The sequence below is a fragment of the Phyllostomus discolor genome, chromosome 6 (assembly GCF_004126475.2).
Source record: "Phyllostomus discolor isolate MPI-MPIP mPhyDis1 chromosome 6, mPhyDis1.pri.v3, whole genome shotgun sequence".
In the NCBI taxonomy this organism is placed as follows: Eukaryota; Metazoa; Chordata; class Mammalia; order Chiroptera; family Phyllostomidae; genus Phyllostomus; species Phyllostomus discolor.
Window position 1 is genome coordinate 156,337,314 of NC_040908.2, and position 16,786 is coordinate 156,354,099.

At 60.1% G+C, this 16,786-nt stretch overlaps 1 protein-coding gene across 2 annotated transcripts; it reads right to left on the bottom strand.

The window, feature by feature from the left end:
* Positions 1 to 1,058: 1,058 nt before the first annotated feature.
* On the bottom strand, positions 1,059 to 16,585 carry SPI1 (Spi-1 proto-oncogene). Of its 2 annotated transcripts, none has more exons than XM_028516081.2 (5): positions 16,311 to 16,585; positions 13,700 to 13,799; positions 3,234 to 3,421; positions 2,237 to 2,399; positions 1,059 to 1,796 (listed from the first exon to the last, which is right to left on the bottom strand). In XM_028516081.2, the coding sequence occupies exons 1-5, from the start codon at positions 16,353 to 16,355 to the stop codon at positions 1,477 to 1,479; spliced, it is 816 nt and encodes a 271-aa protein (XP_028371882.1). In that variant the 5' UTR covers positions 16,356 to 16,585; the 3' UTR covers positions 1,059 to 1,476. The 2 variants fall into 2 exon arrangements, with proteins under 2 accessions (XP_028371882.1, XP_028371883.1); XM_028516082.2 differs by having other exon boundaries at positions 13,700 to 13,796; positions 16,311 to 16,583.
* Between the last annotated feature and the right edge of the window lie 201 nt (positions 16,586 to 16,786).

The window sequence follows — 16,786 nt, forward strand, 5'->3', positions numbered from 1 at the left end:
CGAGTGAACGCTCGGCCTCGTTGTGTGGCCCCTGGACCGCAGCTCCCAGGGCCCTGGGCTGCTGTCCTGCCGCAGGGAGGAGCCATGCTGAGGGCTGAGTCCCGCCAGGGGAAGGTGAGCCAGCGGGGGAGGGCACGGGGGGGATCTGTAAACACCCCCAAAGTGGAAGGCACAAGCGGAGCTGGCTCTCCCCCGAGTCCCGAGGATTCATACAAAAACTACCATCAGAATGTTCTGGATCCCCTCACGCCCCAACCTTGCTGTTCCTCTGTGACCTCTGCCCCCCTCTCTCACCCCCTTCCGCCCATCAGGGGCATCGGTTGCTGTAAAGAAAGAAGCAAATGACAGGCCCCACCCTCAAAGCGAGACTGAATGTCAGGGGCGGCCCGGGTCCCCCGCGGTCAGGAGGATGTGATTCTCCATGCAGACTTTGTCCGCGGGGCGGGAACTTACCATCCCCTCGGACACACACATGCACTCTCTTCTGCCGTGTGAGCCACTCTCCGGCCTCACGGCGTGCCCCCGACCCTTGTTTAAAAGAGGACTGTGCACCACTGACCCTCTCTCAGGGCTTGGGGACGCGCATAGGGGGTGCCACGCCCCCCGGGGCCTCAGGGTGAGGGGGTGCGGGCTGTCTGCCAACACGGAAGGCCCCAGAATCTGGGTGCTCTGAGGTCTGCGGCTGCTTGGGGAGTTTCCTCGCTCCCGGGCTGTCGGCCTCCACTCCTTGCTACTGGGTAGTCGGGAGCTGGGAGCTTAGGGGCTCCCGGCTCATCTTTTCCACTCCTTCCCTGCTGTGGCCTGGCAGCCGGAGAAGACACCGGGCTCCTCCCAGGGGGTTCGCCTGTGTCGAGGGCCCCGCTCCCATGGACTCTGCGAGCACACTGTGGGGCCCGCGGGCGCCTCTGGGGCTTCGCTCCTGCCCTGACCACGTGGAAATGTACCCCACGGCAGACCCGTGGGGCCTCCCACCTCCCACTGACGTGGCAGTCCACGTGGCCAGGGGTGGGGGTGGGGGGGCGGACACGGTGCACGAACTGTTCTCAAAGAGACTCTGCTGCAAGAGCAGTCACCAGAATAACTTTAATGAGGACTCCTTGAGGAAGCTAAAGAAAGAGGTTGTAAGGAGGGAGAGGTGCTCAGAAGCATTGGTCCCTTTACACCGGTGGGGGGCTTCGAACTCCCAAGGAAGCACCTGGCCGTACTAAAGCAAGGCGGACCCCTTTCAGGCTAGTCGAGCACCCTGGCGCCTGTTGGAGGTGCGGTTGGAGTCCCAGTGGGAGGTGGCGCAGGGACGAGGGGCGGGGACTCGGAGGAGGAGGAGGGCGTGGGTGGAGAGGTGAGGCCCGGCCCGCCACAGTCCTGCCCTGGCCCCTGGGAGCTTTCCTCCCCGTGTCCGGGCCAGGTGAGGGGTTAATGCTATGGCCGGCAGGGAGGCCCGGCAGGCCGGCAGGTCAGGTCGCTGGCTCACGGGGCTCAGTGGGGCGGGTGGCGCCGCTCGGCCAGGCTCCCGCGGCCCAGCACCTCCCCGCTGAACTGGTAGGTGAGCTTCTTCTTGACCTTCTTGACCTCGCCCGTCTTGCCGTAGTTGCGCAGCGCGCGGGCCATCTTCTGGTAGGTCATCTTCTTCCGGTTGCCCTTCTGGATGCCCCAGCGGTGTGCCAGCGCCTCCTTGTGCTTGGACGAGAACTGGAAGGTGCCCTTGTCCTTGTCCACCCACCAGATGCTGTCCTTCATGTCGCCGCTGCGGAGCAGGTCGAGCAGGAACTGGTACAGGCGGATCTTCTTCTTGCTGCCTGTGGGCGGAGGCGGTCAGCGCGCGGCAGGGCCCCCGCCACCCGCCACCCCAAATGGGGGCCCTGGGGGTGGTGGTTGGGGAAGGGCGGCACTGGGGGACGTCCACAGGGAACCCAAGTCCCCAACCCTATGCCCGGCACACACCCACTCACACACAGCACAGAGGGGTGCAGACGTGCACACACCCGCCCACACTCAGCCACCGAGGGGCCTGGGCACGCTCCCCACTCCCGTGCACACACACTCCCAGACAGACAGGTATGGACAGTCATAGATGCTCCCACAAAACATGCACGAACACACGCACTGACAGGTGTTCACACTCGCGTGGGTGCACGCACACGCAGCTCTGCGGCGTGGCTGCTGCGTGAGCTGGCCTTGGCTGGGGTGGGCACGGGGCAGCCGCTCGCCCGGCACGGGGCTGGACCCGGACCCCTACCTGTTTCCCCATGCAGGAGGCCCGGCCCCGGCTCCAGGCTCTCGGCCTCCCCGTCAGACACCTCCAGCGGGGGGCTCTGCCGCTCGCCCTCCTCCTCGTCCGTGCTGGGCTGGGCCGGAGACAGGGAGGGGTACGGGAGGCACATGCGGGGAAGGTAGGGGACCTGGAAAGAGAGTTGGGGTCAGTGAGGGACGTTGGCAGCTCCAGGCTGCAAGGCATGGGTCGCGGAGCAAGAGAAGGGGGGTGCTGAGGGTGGGGAGGTCAGCAGGGCCCAGAAAGACTTGGAAGAGGCTGGGGAAGTCAGAGGTCAGTCCGGTTACCGGCAGGGTGACCACACACAGGGGGCACTCAGGTCCCGGGGACGAGGGGCTGCTGAAGTCCCCCATGCTGGGTCCCCTGCTCGGGGCCCCTTTTTCTCACACACACAAAGGGAGCGTGTGGACTAGCAACGGCCCAGCGAGAGAAATGGGGTGAAGAGGGGCCAGTGAGCTGGTACTAGCACCAACCCAGAGTGAAGGGGCGGCGAGAGCATGAAGGGGCAGTGGAGGTGGGTGAGGGGAGGTAGAGATCCATGGAAGTCACAGAGGGGGATTAGGGCTGGTGTAGGCGAGAAGAGTCAGTAAGGGGGGTCAGTGGGGGCAGGGAGCGGCCAGCAGAGGTCCGTGCTCAGTGACTGGGATGGCAGGTCCATCGGGCCAGTGAATGGGCACAGCGGCCAGGGAGGGTCAGCAGGGCCCAGGACAAGGCGGTTGGGGTCAGTGGATCAGGAGGGGAGGGGGTGGGTTTATCTGGGCTCCGTCCATCACGGGGCGAGAGGAGATAAGGATGCGGGGTCAGGAGGTCAGTCGGAGGGTCAGGAGGAGCCGTTGGGGCTCCAGCCGCCGTTGGCGCTGTGGGGCAGGAAGCCGGGTTGAGTAAGCGCCTGTGTCAGCTTCCTGTGAAGCCCGGGCCTCACCGCAGGCAGGGGGCTCCCGTGGGCCGGGCCGGCCACACGCACCTGGTGGCCGAGGCCGGCGTGGGTGGGCGCCATGGGGGTGTCCAGCACGTGCATCTGCTCCAGCTCCATGTGGCGGTAGAGCTGCTGCAGCTGCGGGGGCTGCACGCTCTGCAGCTCCGTGAAGTGGTTCTCGGCGAAGCTCTCGAACTCGCTGTGCATGTGGTGCGGGTGGAAGTCCCAGTAATGGTCTGCGGGGCACAGCCAGGCGGTACAGGGTGAGCCCGGCAGAGGGCCCGGCAGGGAAAGGGCAGAGTAATTTAAAGACTTAAGAATGCCAGGCCGGATGGGGCAGCCACCGCAGGCCAGCCTGGGCTACAAGTGGACGTCGGCCGTCCAACCACCCGGCCTGTCAGCTAGCTGCCCATCCCCGTTTGACGCACGAGGACCCGAGCCCTGGAGAGGCTGCACACACAGTGTGCGGCGGCCGGAGGCCTCGCCAGGCGCCGGGGCTGAAGCAGAGCCTGCGCACCCAGCAGCATTGCTGGTCTGGCCCCCCTGCGGCCAAGGACGCAGGCTTCTGAGCCTGAGTCTGAATCCTGGCTCAGCCGTTTCATCCCTGTGTGGCCGCAGGCCCAGGCGTGGGCCTCTGGCCTCAGTGGACTCACTTGTAAAATGGGGATAATCATTACTGGTGAGTTCCCACTGGGGAAAGCCCGAGCCCCAGAGTAGGACCCGGAGGAACCTGGTTCCCGGCCTCGCTCACCCCCCAGTGAGGACCTCCCAGTGGTTCCTGAGCTGCCTGGCTGCCCGGCCACTCGTGCACGGCCTTGTCACATGGCCAAGGTGTGTGACTGCAGAGTCACAGGGCTGACATTCTTCGCACACCAGAACCAGCCCAGGCGCCCCGCACTGCCCTTTCCAAGGCATGTCCTTGGGCAGCTGTGTCTGAGTTCCAGGGAGGCTCCCGGGGCCTGAGGCTTTCCTGGAAACTCCCCCACGGGTGCTTTCAGCGTCTGCGGTGGGTGCATTCGCATTTGGGGAACGGCCATGCGCCGCGGGGAGCCCTGCCCTGGGGCTCGGGCAGGCCTTCGGGGTGGTTCCTCTGGGCACCTTTTCCAGGAACAAAAACTGCCACGTGTCCGAGCACTTCCTGGGTGCAGTTCCGGGTGCAGAAGAAGGTGTGGTGACAGAGTGACCAGAGGGGTGTTCTCCCGTGACCCGGAGGCAGAGTGCACGAGCTGTTCGGCCAGGGCTGCGTCTCGGGGACAAGCGCAAGGCCCTGCGGGGACCACCAGCCCCCGTGCGCCTGTGTGTGTGATGGGTGCGTGTCTGTCTGTCTGTCTGTCTGTCTCCCTCCTTATTTTTCTCTCTTGTAGGGGCACAAGCATGCACCCACTCACACATCCTTAAGAGATGACATGCGGGTTTTTTGGCCACTGGGGTGGCCTGGCCATGTGACCCTGAGCCTCTCCTTCCAAAACTCAGAGACCCAGCTGGGTGTGACCGACGTCCCCTCCGCCTGTGAGACCACCTGACCCCGCAGTCCAGACTCCCGCCTCTGTGCGGCTGCAGGGCGCAGAGGACAGAGGGACGCACCCTGTGGGGGTCAGGCAGGGCTGGGGTCCGATTCTGCCTCCGTCATTTTCCGCGGCGTGACCTGGGCAGGTCCTTATTCCCTCCTCTATACGTTGGGGCCACTAGGACACCCATCTCCCAGGCTTGTTGCGAGGATTAAAGGAGCCTGCCAAGCGCTTAGACCAGAGCCTCGCTCAGACGGAGACTCCACAAACACGTATTGTTGTTGTTGTTGTTATTATTGCCATGGTTACTATTTTACTCTAACGAGCCTGCAGGAGCCCTTGAGTCAAGGGCAGATGCTCTAATACATAGTTGCTTCCTCTTCTTCCTCCTGCCCCGTCTCCTCGGTCAGTGGCCCAGAGGAAGAGTTTCAGGGGCCCCAGCTGCTGCTCTGCCCCGGAGGCCGGCGTCGGGGCCCCAGCCCTGAACCTCGGTGGCCGTGGCTGTGTTTGTTCAGCTCCGTCTTCCCACAACGAACATGTCCTGAATGCATGGGCGAACGAACCCTATTCTCTTAAGATCTCCCTCTGACCCTCCTCCACCCGATTATCCACACCTGACGGGGAAACACAGCCGCTCGTACTCTGTGTGTTGGCCTCGTCGTGAGTCTGCAAGACCCAGCAACCCCTGCTCGCTGCGGGGACCTGCTCTTTCCTCCACAGACAGGCCCTTGGGGGCTCTGGGGTTTGGGGAGCCCACCCGAGGTCCCCTTTGGCTGTAAATCCACCCTGTCGCCCCACTCCTGGCCCTCCCCATTTCTGCCGGGCTGAAGCACCCAGATCTGTACAGACTGAACGCCCCGTCGATCCTGCCCACCCAGCCCCACCCTCACGTCCACTTTGGGGTTGGGGGGCCCTGACTGCCCTTTCCCTCCTGTTCCCTGCCTCTGTTCCTGCTCTACCTGAACCACGGGCTCTCGCTCGGGTGGTCCCAGCCTGAGGCCAGCATTTCCCAAAGGGGGTCACAGGAGGCCTTCCTCAGAGTCACGTGGGGAGCTGGAGAAGCCTGCAGGTTTGGGGCCGGAGGGGGACCCACTGAGTCCGAAATGCTGATCAGGACGCTGGGAAGCTGGGATTTAACAGGGTCCCTGAGGGTGTTCCTTTGCTCACTGAAGTTCTGCAGCCCTGCCCCCACCCCACTGCACCCTGGGTCCCCTGAACGCTGCAACGGAGACTCGTGAGCTGTAATTAAGGTTTCAAAAGGCCCAACGGAAACCTCGCCTTCACCCTTGATTTGGGTGCTCAGGCGATTATGTAACCCAGGCCACCAGGCAGGCAGAGATGGCCCAGCTAGGGGCCTCTGGAAGAGCCCGGCGGGTGGAAGGAGTCCCTCCTGGTGCAAAAGTGAGCACTGCTGGGCTCTTTGGACCTCAGTCCCGGAGGACTGTTGGTGAGCACATCCCTTATCCCGGAGTCCCGTTGGCGGCCCCCCCCTCCAGGCCGCCCTGCAGCGCATGCCCCCTCAGCCTGGTTCTCTGCTCCTGGGGAGAACACCCATCCCTTGCGCATCTCGAGGGAGGGAGCTCTGGGCCACCCTCTCTGTAGCCTGTCAGGCACTCAGTACATGGTGAGCATCGGTCAATATTCAATTAAATGATCAGTACAGGTTAACTTTCAGTTTAGTGCGTTTTTAGCATACCAGGTGCTGTGCTGAGTGCTTCATCCGCCTTATCCCACTGAATCCTCACTCTGGCTCTGACCAGGTCGGGGGGAGGGGCCCTGACTGCCCTTTCCCTCCTGTTCCCTACCTCCATTCCAGCTCCACCTGAGACCCATGGGTGCACTCTGGGGGTCCCAGCCTGAGGCCAGCATTTCCCAAACAGGATCACTGTAGACTTTCATCCCAGTCACCTGGGGAGCTGGAGAAGCCCACAGGTTTGGGGCCCACCGGGTGGCCACCATGGTGTTAATTTCCTTGTGCACATGAGGAAGCTCGGACTCAAAGGGATCAAGTCCCTCGCCCACAGCAGTCACTGGGAGAGTCGGGGTCCCAACCCGCCCGTGTACGTACAGCTCTGGGACGGAGCCCTTGCGCTCTGCCACAGCCCCTGAGCGGCAAGGCTGCTGGTGACAGCTTCGAGGAAGACCCTCAGCGACAGACTTCACTGGCTGCTCTCACCCATCTGCCTGTCTGCCATCGCCCACCCCTTATCCATCATCCGTCATCCATCCTTCCATTATCTCTCTGTCTCTCCATCCACACATCCCTGCATCAGCCAGCGATAACCCACTCATCTAAACCGCTCATCTCGTCCCTCTGAACCAGCTCCCAACCGGGGACAAAGGTCCTGTCCACACATCCTATTCTTAATCAGTTTTGTGGTGCCACTGATACCTATATGTCACCAGAGCAAAAATAAAATGATATTCAAAACAATCCCCCCCACACACAGTTCCAGCCTTAAGTGTCATTCAGTTGCCCTTTATCTCCTCGGACCAGAAATCCCATCCTGAAGCCAGGGCTCCCCCAGGGGAGCAGAAGTGAGAACAAGGCAGCGAAGGAAAAAGAGAAATTAAGAAAGCAAGCACTGAGAAGGGAGCTCAGGGTGTCACAGGCCATTGGACCAGGACTCCTGAAGGCCAGCCTCCTGCAAACAGTTCAGAGACGGAAACTGAGACCCGGAGTGGAAAGCTGCAGGTCTCGTGGAATTGCTACTGTCCACCTCGGATCCAGTTAGCAGGGCGTTAGCGACTTCCCCCGCTGCAAAGACAAATCTGGTGGGACTTGAGTTTTATTCATTCCGCAGGACCTAGCAAGGTGCCTGGGATATAAAAGAGGCTTGCATGTACTTATTGGATGGCTGAGTGGGCCGGGGGCGGTGGGGGGGGGGGGTTGGAGGCCGTGGTGGCTGGAGGGAAGGACAACGGGGAAGGCGAGTCAGTGGGTGATGAGGTCGGTGTGTGAATAAGCCAGTCGGTAGTCGGTGGCATTTGAGAGAGAGTGTAGAAGGACGGAGGGGTGGAGAGAAGGAGTCGTACTTTGGAACTGTTTCCTTCACCAATCCCATCTCGGAAAGCAGATCCTATCAAACCCCGTAAGACTGCTATTATCCCAAACCAGAAAATGACAAGGTTGGTGAGGATGTGGAGGAACGGGAACCCTTGTGCACTGGTGGCCGGAATACAAAATGCCGCAGCCACCGTGGAAAACAGTGTGGTGGTTCCTCAAAAACTTAAAAATGCAGCTGCCCTGGGATGCAGAAACACGCCCCGGAACACCGGGAAGCGGGGCTGGAAGAGACGTCTGCACACCCGTGCGCGCGGCGGCATTACTCCCAGCGGCTGACAGCGACCGGTGCCCGCGGGCGGGCGGAGACACAGAAGGTGGTCTCTGCGTGCGGCGGAGTGTCACCGGGCCTCACCACAGGAAAGAAGTTCCGACTCCTGCTGCCACGCGGACGAGCCTCGAGGACATTACGCCGACTGCAGTGAGCCAGACCCACCGGACACAGGCTGCGTGACCCCGCTCCCGTGCAGTGCCTCGCGTGGGGCAACAGAAAGTAGAATGGCGGCTGCCAGGGCTGCGGGGAGGGGGCGTGGGGGGGCCAGGTGCGACGGGGACAGAGTCTCAGTCTTACAAGGTGAGAGCGCTGGATGCGGGTGATGGTAACGCTCGCACGCCAGGGTGGGTGTGCACCAGTGCCAGTGTGCGTCCAGCCACTGAATGGCGAGCTTAAAAACAGCTGGGGGGGGGGGGTGAACTTTCTGTTATATGTATTTTGTCACAAGTGTGCACCGTCTGCAATCCCTGCCTTGGAAGCCCACCCTGAATCTATCCACTCCTTCCTGTCTCTGCTACCGCCACGTCCGTCCACACGGAACACAACCAAACAGTAGGGGACGTGAAACAACAGGTGGAGAAAGGCATCAGACTCCATACGAAAACCCCTGGTAACCGGGAGACAGCAGAGAAGTGCTTTCAGATGTCTAAGGGAAAAATGACTTTTAGCCCAGATTTCCAGGCGCAGCCAAGCTGCTATCAATAGAGGGAGAGCGCAGATTAAAGACACGGAGTAAAACAAACAACCGCAAGAGCTCACCCCCACCCTTTCTCAGAAGACCGTGCTGATAAGGATGGCAAACGCTCACTGTGGAACACCCACTGCTCTAAGTGCTCTGCACGCAGTGACCCGTCCTCACAGCGACCCTGTGCAGTGTGGGAGAAGGCAGAGGCCCTGAGAGGGGCGATATCCTGCCCTGGTCACCCCGGTAGCAGTGGGAAGTGGGGTGCGGCCCCCCCACAGACTGGTTCCAGAGCGAGGGCTCTTGGACCCTGGCTTCACTGCCCCCCAGAAACTCGGGGACCAGAGCCTACAGGTAAAGTGCGACACGTGGCTCAGCTGTCACGGTCACATGGCCCTGATAGCCAATTCCCTAAGAGGAAAATTCGGACACTAATTTAACAGAAGTCATTGTACAGAGAAAGACAATTACTGTATGATCTCACTTGCATGTGGCATCAGACAGACAAACAAACTTCATAGACACGGAGACCAGATTTGGGGTTACCGGAGGCAGGGGGTGGGGGAGTGGGGGGAGGGAATCGGCTGGAGATGGTCCAAGGCCTGAATGTCCAGTCATAAAATAAGTCAGTCCTGGGGACGGAAGGGACAGCATGGTGGCCATGGTTAACACTGCTGTTTGGCAGGTTTAAATGTTGCTAAGAGAGTGACAGATCCTAAAAGTTCTCGTCACAAAGAAAAAGTTTTTGTAACTATACAAGGTGATAGTTATTAGTGAAACCTGTGGTAATCATTTCACTGTGTGTGTGTGTGGTCATTATGCTGTACCCCTTAAATTTATACAGTATTATATGCTAATTCAGAAAACTAGAAAAAAATAAATGCCATTACATGATTATCTTTATATATGTGTGGAGAAGTATGTGTGTGTTATGAATAGCTAGAAAGCCAAATTCTCATCTTTCATAGAACAAGTGAATAATAGATACTGTCCCAAATTTAAAAGGTTTGGTTTTGCCCGGTATGGTTCAGTGGATTGAGAGCCAGCCGGCAAACCAAAAGATTGCAGGTTCAATTCCCAGTCCGGGCACATGCTTGGGTTGCCAGCCAGGTCCTCAGTAGGGGGTGCTCAAGAGGCAACCACACATTGATGTTTCTCTCCCTCTCTTTCTCCCTCCCTTCCCCTCTCTAAAATAAATAAATAAAATCTTTTTTTTAAAGATTTTATTTATTTATTTTAAGGGAGGGAAGGGAGGGAGAGAGAGAGAGAGAGAGAGAGAGAGAGAAACATCAATGTGCGGTTGCTGGGGGTTATGGCCTGCAACCCAGGAATGTACCCTGGCTGGGAATCGAACCTGGGACACTTTGGTTCCCAGCCCGCGCTCAATCCACTGAGCTACGCCAGCCAGGGCTAAAAATAAATAAATAAAATCTTAAAAAAAAATTTAAGGTGTGCCAGGGCAGGGTGGGGTGGCCACTGGTGCGCCACAAGAATTTTTAAAACCTGCAATACCTAACTGTTTAGTCAGGGGCACTGACAGCTTTTCCCTTAGACGATCAAATAAAAAATGACAACAACCAATACAATAATAGTTGTCTGGTGTGCATGAATCAAAATATTTCCTATTTTTTTGGTCAGACTGGCAGAACAACAAAACAGATTTTTTGGTGTGCCACAGAATTTTAGTAATTAGTTGTGTGTGCCATGAGAGGAAGAAAGTTGAAAATCGCTGCTCTAAGAATTTATTCCAAATGTGCACGCATGCATGTACACAGCACTGTGGTGGACTGGAAACATTATTTTTAATCTATCTCTGACATGCTATGTATGTCATGAAGAAATGCCTAAAGTTTAGGTAAGAAATAGCAAATAGCAGAGCGGCGTGACACCACAACTCCATTTTTGAGCGAACAAACTACCCACGTGTGTGTGCAAATATTCACACACACACACACACACAGGATTATGTGCGTAGAATCAAAGACTGAGGTGCCGTCAGTGAGGAGGGAGGCTGAGGTGAGGGAAATATTTTACTTCATATACTGTTGTATTTTAAAAAGTTTTGCAGTAAGTATGTGTTACTTTAATCATTAAAAATTAAAGATTTAAAATTTATTTAAATTTTTACCAAACACCCCCCCACACACACACAGATTATTCAGATCTCCTCATTTTCCCGCTCAAACTCCAATGGCTCCCACTGTTTGCGGGGTAAAACCCACACTCCCGTCCTGCCATTCAGGCATGTGGTCTGCCCCCTGCAGCCCCCCCCCCCCCGCCCCCCTTCATTTTGTCTCCGCCCCCACCCGGCTCACAGCCACGCGGGGCCTCTGCCTAAGACACCCTGCCCCCACCTGCCTTTGCAGGCACGTCCCTTCTCTTCACTCTGACGTCCACCCAACTGCCGCCCTCAGAGGCCCTTGCTGAGCACCCGCACTGAAGCAGACCCCACAAAGACACCGCGCATTGCACCCCTCTGCTTGTCTTAGGCCTTGTGGTTACGTGTCTGCCCATGCGCTTGCTCGCGCTCGCTCGCTCTCACTGGGCAAGCAGCGGCCTAACTTGCTCACCATGGAGCCTCCGGAGCCTAGAACAGTGTCCGGTGCCTGGCAGGTAACAGAGGCTGTTTAGTGGGTGTGTGGACCGGCGGGTTGGATCCTAAGTGTTGGATGGACGGGTGGGTGGCTGGCTGACCTGCCCTGGAGCCCTCTGAGCGTCTCCCCTGCCTGGGGGATGCAGCAAAGCTACCACACCGTGTCCCGAACGTTTGCTGGGCCTGCGACCTAGAACATGAGCTCATCCACTTCTGGCACCTCCTCATTTAAATGTCCCAACTCTACGCAGTATTTTCACGCTGTCAGTTTTACAGGTGAGGAGCCGGGCGTAGAGAGAGCAAGTCCATCCGTCTCCAAGGTTACACACTGGTGAGTGATGGATGGAACCGCGAGAGACACAAGGTCCCGCCCCTGCGCCTTTGCACTCAGCCTCACCGCCTGAAAGACAGGCCCAGGAACGTGCAAGGACTGGGGGAAGGATGCAGGTGTCTCTACTCTTGAGCCTTCAGACGTCACCTTCCAACAGGTATTATTAGGAAGGGCCAGATCAGATGTCTGGAGAAGTAGGGGCTCAGACACTGGAGGAGTCTCTGAAGATACTGAGGCCTCGCGACCCAAACCGGGCACTCAGGCGTCTCAACAGGAGCCATTCCTACAGCCCCACCCAGATGTAAGGGATGGAGAACACAGGCTTTCTCTAAGGTACTCCCTCCATCAGCTAGCCCCAGGCCCAGCTTTTTTCTAAATATACGAACAGCTCCCCCATATTACAGGAGGGAAACCTCAGGCTTCAGTGGACCCAAAAGAAATGCACCCAAACCCAGTGAAACTGAGAGGGGGTCAGGCCGCAGGCGACCCGATCCCTAATGCTGGAAGCAATCCCAGGCGGCCCTGAGCTCGCCTGGGCCCGAGCAGTCCTGCTGCCTGGAGCCACCAGGGGGCGCCGGTCCCCAGGCCCGGAGGGACCGCGCAGGTCCGGACTGCTAGGTGTGGGCGCTGCGCTCCGACTCCTGCAGAGGGAGCCTCTCTCTGAACTGTCTGGCTTTCTTTCCCACAGAGAAGATGCACTTCTTGTAAAATGCTAAGTTTAAAAGGCTGAAAAAGAGGATATTTTAAAGCCTTTCAGCCCTGAGGTTCTTTCTGAAAGAGGCCTGTGTGTTCCCTGATGTGGCCTCGAGGTACACCCACCACTTCCTCCCAAGATGTGGCTTCCAGGTACGGTCTTGAAGCACGCTACCAGGTGTGAGTTCCAGCTGGAGCTGGTCACAGGGTTTGGCAAACAGACAGGAGAGCCCTAAGTAAGGACTCGCATCACAGGTGGCCCCCCTGGGGGTGGCTGGCGGGTTGCGGCTGCCATAGGAGTGCCTGGGAAATGGAGCTACAGGTGGAACTGGCCCCCAGGTGCGGCCTTCAAGTGTGACACCTTGCTCAGCTGTGGCACCCAGTGTGCCTCTCCCTCTGGGGCTGCAGATTCCCCTGGGTCTGGGCTGCCCAGGTCTCAGAGCCCCAGTGAAGACCCATTAACTAGACTACACCACCTTTGGTTCAACGGTGTCCCTGTCAATTGCCAGGACGCAAGTTCCCAGCACGTAATGCCTCACTCTCCCCAGAAGCTGCTCCAGGAGCTGGGCTGGGCCTTGGGGTGAGCAGTTACACCCAGACAGAAGGGCCCCTAGCCCAGGCCCCATTCTTGACCCCCCAGCAAACAGGGGCTTCGGCCCCCTGCTGCATAAGGGACCCTCAGAGATGCTCTTTTAGCCCAGCAATTGTCAAATCGGGGTTACCCTGCCCACTCCCCCGGGGAACATTCAGAAACGTGTGGACATTCTTGGTTGTCAGGCCTGGTGGGGGCACCATTAAATGTCCCGCAGGCACAGGCCAAGCCTCATGCCACAGAGTTGCCTGGCCCCGAGTTTCCATAGAGGTTAAGGAACTGCTAGCTCCACCCAGCAGGGAGTGGGCCCACGCCCACACTTCGGGGTGAGGGGGTGACAAGAACAGAGAGGAGGAAGGAGACACTGGAGAGGGAAAGTGCTGGGCCTGGAGCAGACAGACCTGGACCCCCCCTGCTCCCCCCACACACACACACACCAGCTGTGCGACCTTGTCCGAATCACTTAGTGCCTAAAGCCTGTTTCCCCATCGGTAAAAAGGCCACAAAGACTGGACAGGAGGATGAACGTGGAAGAAGCTGGCCCCACGCCCTGGCACACCGGAGATGCTCGATGAATGGGAGCTGGGGTGGGGTGGGGGGAGTGCGGGGTTTAGGGCAGGGAGTTCACACCCCCTGGGAACTAGCTTGAGCCCGCTCTCCCCGCATTCCAAAGAAGCCCTGGGAGCTGTTTCTTCTTTTTCCTCCCTCCAGACCCCAGGAGCCACCCAGGTACCCCGGCCAGGCTGGGGCAGTGGGCGGGGCAGGCCCCGCACTCACCACTGTGGCTTTCTCCATCACTGCTGAGATAGGGGTAATACTCGTGCGTCTGGCGCTGGTACAGATCTGTGTCGTAGGGAACCAGGTCTTCCGATGGCTGCTAAGAGAGGAGGGTGTCAGGACTTAGACTGTGGCAGGGGGAACCCCAGCCAGGTTTGCAACCCCCCCACCCCTGTGTATTGGGTCCACACCACCTTCCCAGATGGAACCGCTGTACTGGGCCTCTCTCTGCTTGGGCCTGGGAGAGGCCACAGGGAGTGGGAGCAGGAATCCAGGAGAGCAAGAGCTTTGGCTCGTGCAGAAACGGGGTGACAGGCACCCTGGAGGTCAGAGGTCCGAAGAAGACCGGGGCTGAGGGGAGAGCATGGCCTGCCTGCACCCCCACCCCTGCCCTCTTCACATGCGCTGCACACTCACTCACACCTGCGTGCCCGAGCGCCAGCCTCACAGACTCGCCCTCTCACGTTCACGCTGATGCCCCTACAGCCCCAGACGCATGCACTCCCCGTGACACACTCACGCCCACACTCCCACAAGGCAGCTCACGCCCACAGTTCTCCTCACACTCGCCCTCACACTCACACATATACACATACACACACACACACACCATAGGTCCACACAGAGTCACTCAGATTCACACACGTAGCCACACACTTGCCTTCAAGCACATCGAACTCACCTGTGTACCTGTATCCCTGCACAGTCACTCCCATTCCACTTGCACACTTGTCCTCACAGCACACACTTGTCTTCCTGCCCAAGTCCCCACGGCCCCCACCCCAGCCCCCCCCTCTCTCCCAGCCCGCACCCAGGCTCCAGGCCCCAGGCCCGCCCAGGACCACCTCGCCGACCAAGGGCTGTGCACACCGATGGGGTGTACGGCTGTCACCCGGGTGGGCTCTGGGAGCCATGGGTGGCCAGAGCCTCGACCCCCCACTGCCCCTCATGCATCCTCCTTCTGACTCCCTCACTGGGATCCTGCCTTCCCCTCCCCCACCCCCTCCCTCCTCCCGTTGCCCTCCCCTCCTTGTCCCCCTCCTCCTCCTCCTCACTCACTGGCACAGGCGCAGGGACATGCACACCCAGTCTTCCCAGCAGTCACCCGGCCTCTCCCCACCCCAAAGCGTGTGCCCAGGAATTGCACAACCCTCGCTCTGGGCCTCAGGGCTCTGACTGGGGGCCGGGGCTGCCTTGGGGCCCACCCTCCCAGGAGTACTCAGGGTAGCCCCTGGGCTGGGGAGAGGGGCTGAAGGGTGTGGTATGGGAGCCCAAGATGTGCCTCTGGCCCCTCTCTATCAGGAGCTTAGGGACTGAGAGGCAAGGGTCAGAGAGAGGGTGGCCAAGCCCCTAGGCCTGTGGCTTTGTTGAGGCAGAGTTGGCTCTTCCTGGGACCACCTCCATCACCCCCTCTTTGGTCCCAGGAGGGGGAAAGGTGGGACAGGGCCAGATCGGGGTGGAGGAGGGGGACTCGAGCAGCTGGCTAGGGCTGTGTCGAGCAGAGCAAGGAAGCCGGGAGCCCAGCACTGGGGTTTCAGGCAGGGCGGCCCGGCAGCAGGGTGTCAGCCCGAGGTGCCTCCCGGGGGCTCTGAGGCCCAGCCAGGCTGGGCGGCTGGGCCGGGCAGGGGAGGGGAGCTGCCCCCAGGCTGGGAAAGCTGAGTCAGGTGGGCAGGCCCTGCCAAGTCCCTTCCCCGCACCCCCTGCCAAGGCCCCCCACCATTGCCGAGTGGAGACAGAGCGAGGAAACAGAAAGGTCCCTTTAGAGGACCCCAAGTCTGATACCTGCCTAAGGCTGCAACTGCCACCCGGAGCAGGGGCAGTGGGTGTCTGCCCCAGCCTGTCGTCCCAGCCTTCCTGGGTCCCCGGTCCTTCCTCACCTCCAGCCTCAGCCCCTGCCCTAATTCCCTCCCCGCACTCGATCAGATGCTACCCCAGCCCCAATCTCAGCCCCAAGATGTCCCCAGCCCTAGCTCCCACCCTCTTCTCCCTGATCCCCAGCCCTCACCCCAGCCCTAACTGCAGCCCTGGTCTCTGTTCCACCCCCGGTCCGTGCCCCTGCCTCTTGGGGACCTGCGGGCCCAAGGCCCAGACCCTTCGGTCAACAACCACGTCCTCTGTGCCAGTCCCCAGGCCAGACGCTGGGGACACAGAGTTACAGCAGCTTCGGCCTCCAAGAGCTCTCAGGCCACAGGCCGAGACCTCCGTGCGGCCCGCTGCCTCCTGCTCTCACAGCTTCACCGTCCTCGGGGCCGGCCTCCCCCCACGCCGGTCTCCCCATCCCCTCCTCCAGCACCCCTCTGCTGCCACCCTCACCGTCCTCGGCCCAGCACCCTGGCCTGGAGCTCAGGCCTGCCACCCAAGCCCCGTCTATAAATAACCGTTCAGGCCCCACCGATCACCGCCCCACCGCGGGCCCAGCCTCAGCCCGCCAGGGCATGCTCCGACGACCCGATGGCCCCCTCGCTGGTTCTCAGGCCAGGAGCTCCAGGGAGGAAACACCAACTTCCCACTGATAGCGAGCCAGGAGGGCAGCCTGCGGGCTGGCAGGCGGGCGGGCGGGCGGGCGTCCGAGGGCCACGGGCTGGGCTGGCGGAGGAGTCCCAGTACTCACAGGGGGGACGAGGGGAAACCCTTCCATTTTGCACGCCTGTAACATCCAGCCGAGCTCCGAGCCGGTCAGGTCTCCTGCCTCGGTGGGGGCCAGTGCGGAGCCCCTTGGGATGGGAAGCCCCGTCGGGGGCCGGACGGACTGGAGGGCGCAGGGCTCGGGCCTGCCCCCTGCGCTACAGGAGCCCTGCGTGAGCCCCCTCCCTTGACATTGCAGGGCCAGCGCAAGTTCCTGATTTTATCGAAGGGCCTGCCACTGGAAGATAGTCCCCTTGGGGTGACATCACCGCCCCAGCCCGTTTGCATAAATCTCTTGCGCTACAGGAAGTCTCTGGCCCTCTAGAGTAGGCTAGGGCAGGTGGTGCTCCAGGGGCTGGCCTGGGGGGCTGTGGGGGCCAAGCCCTCTGCCCAGAGGAAGCTGGGACTGTGAGGGGCGGTCGTGGGGGCTGCAGTGGAGAGGAAGAGCGGGGGGGAGGAAGG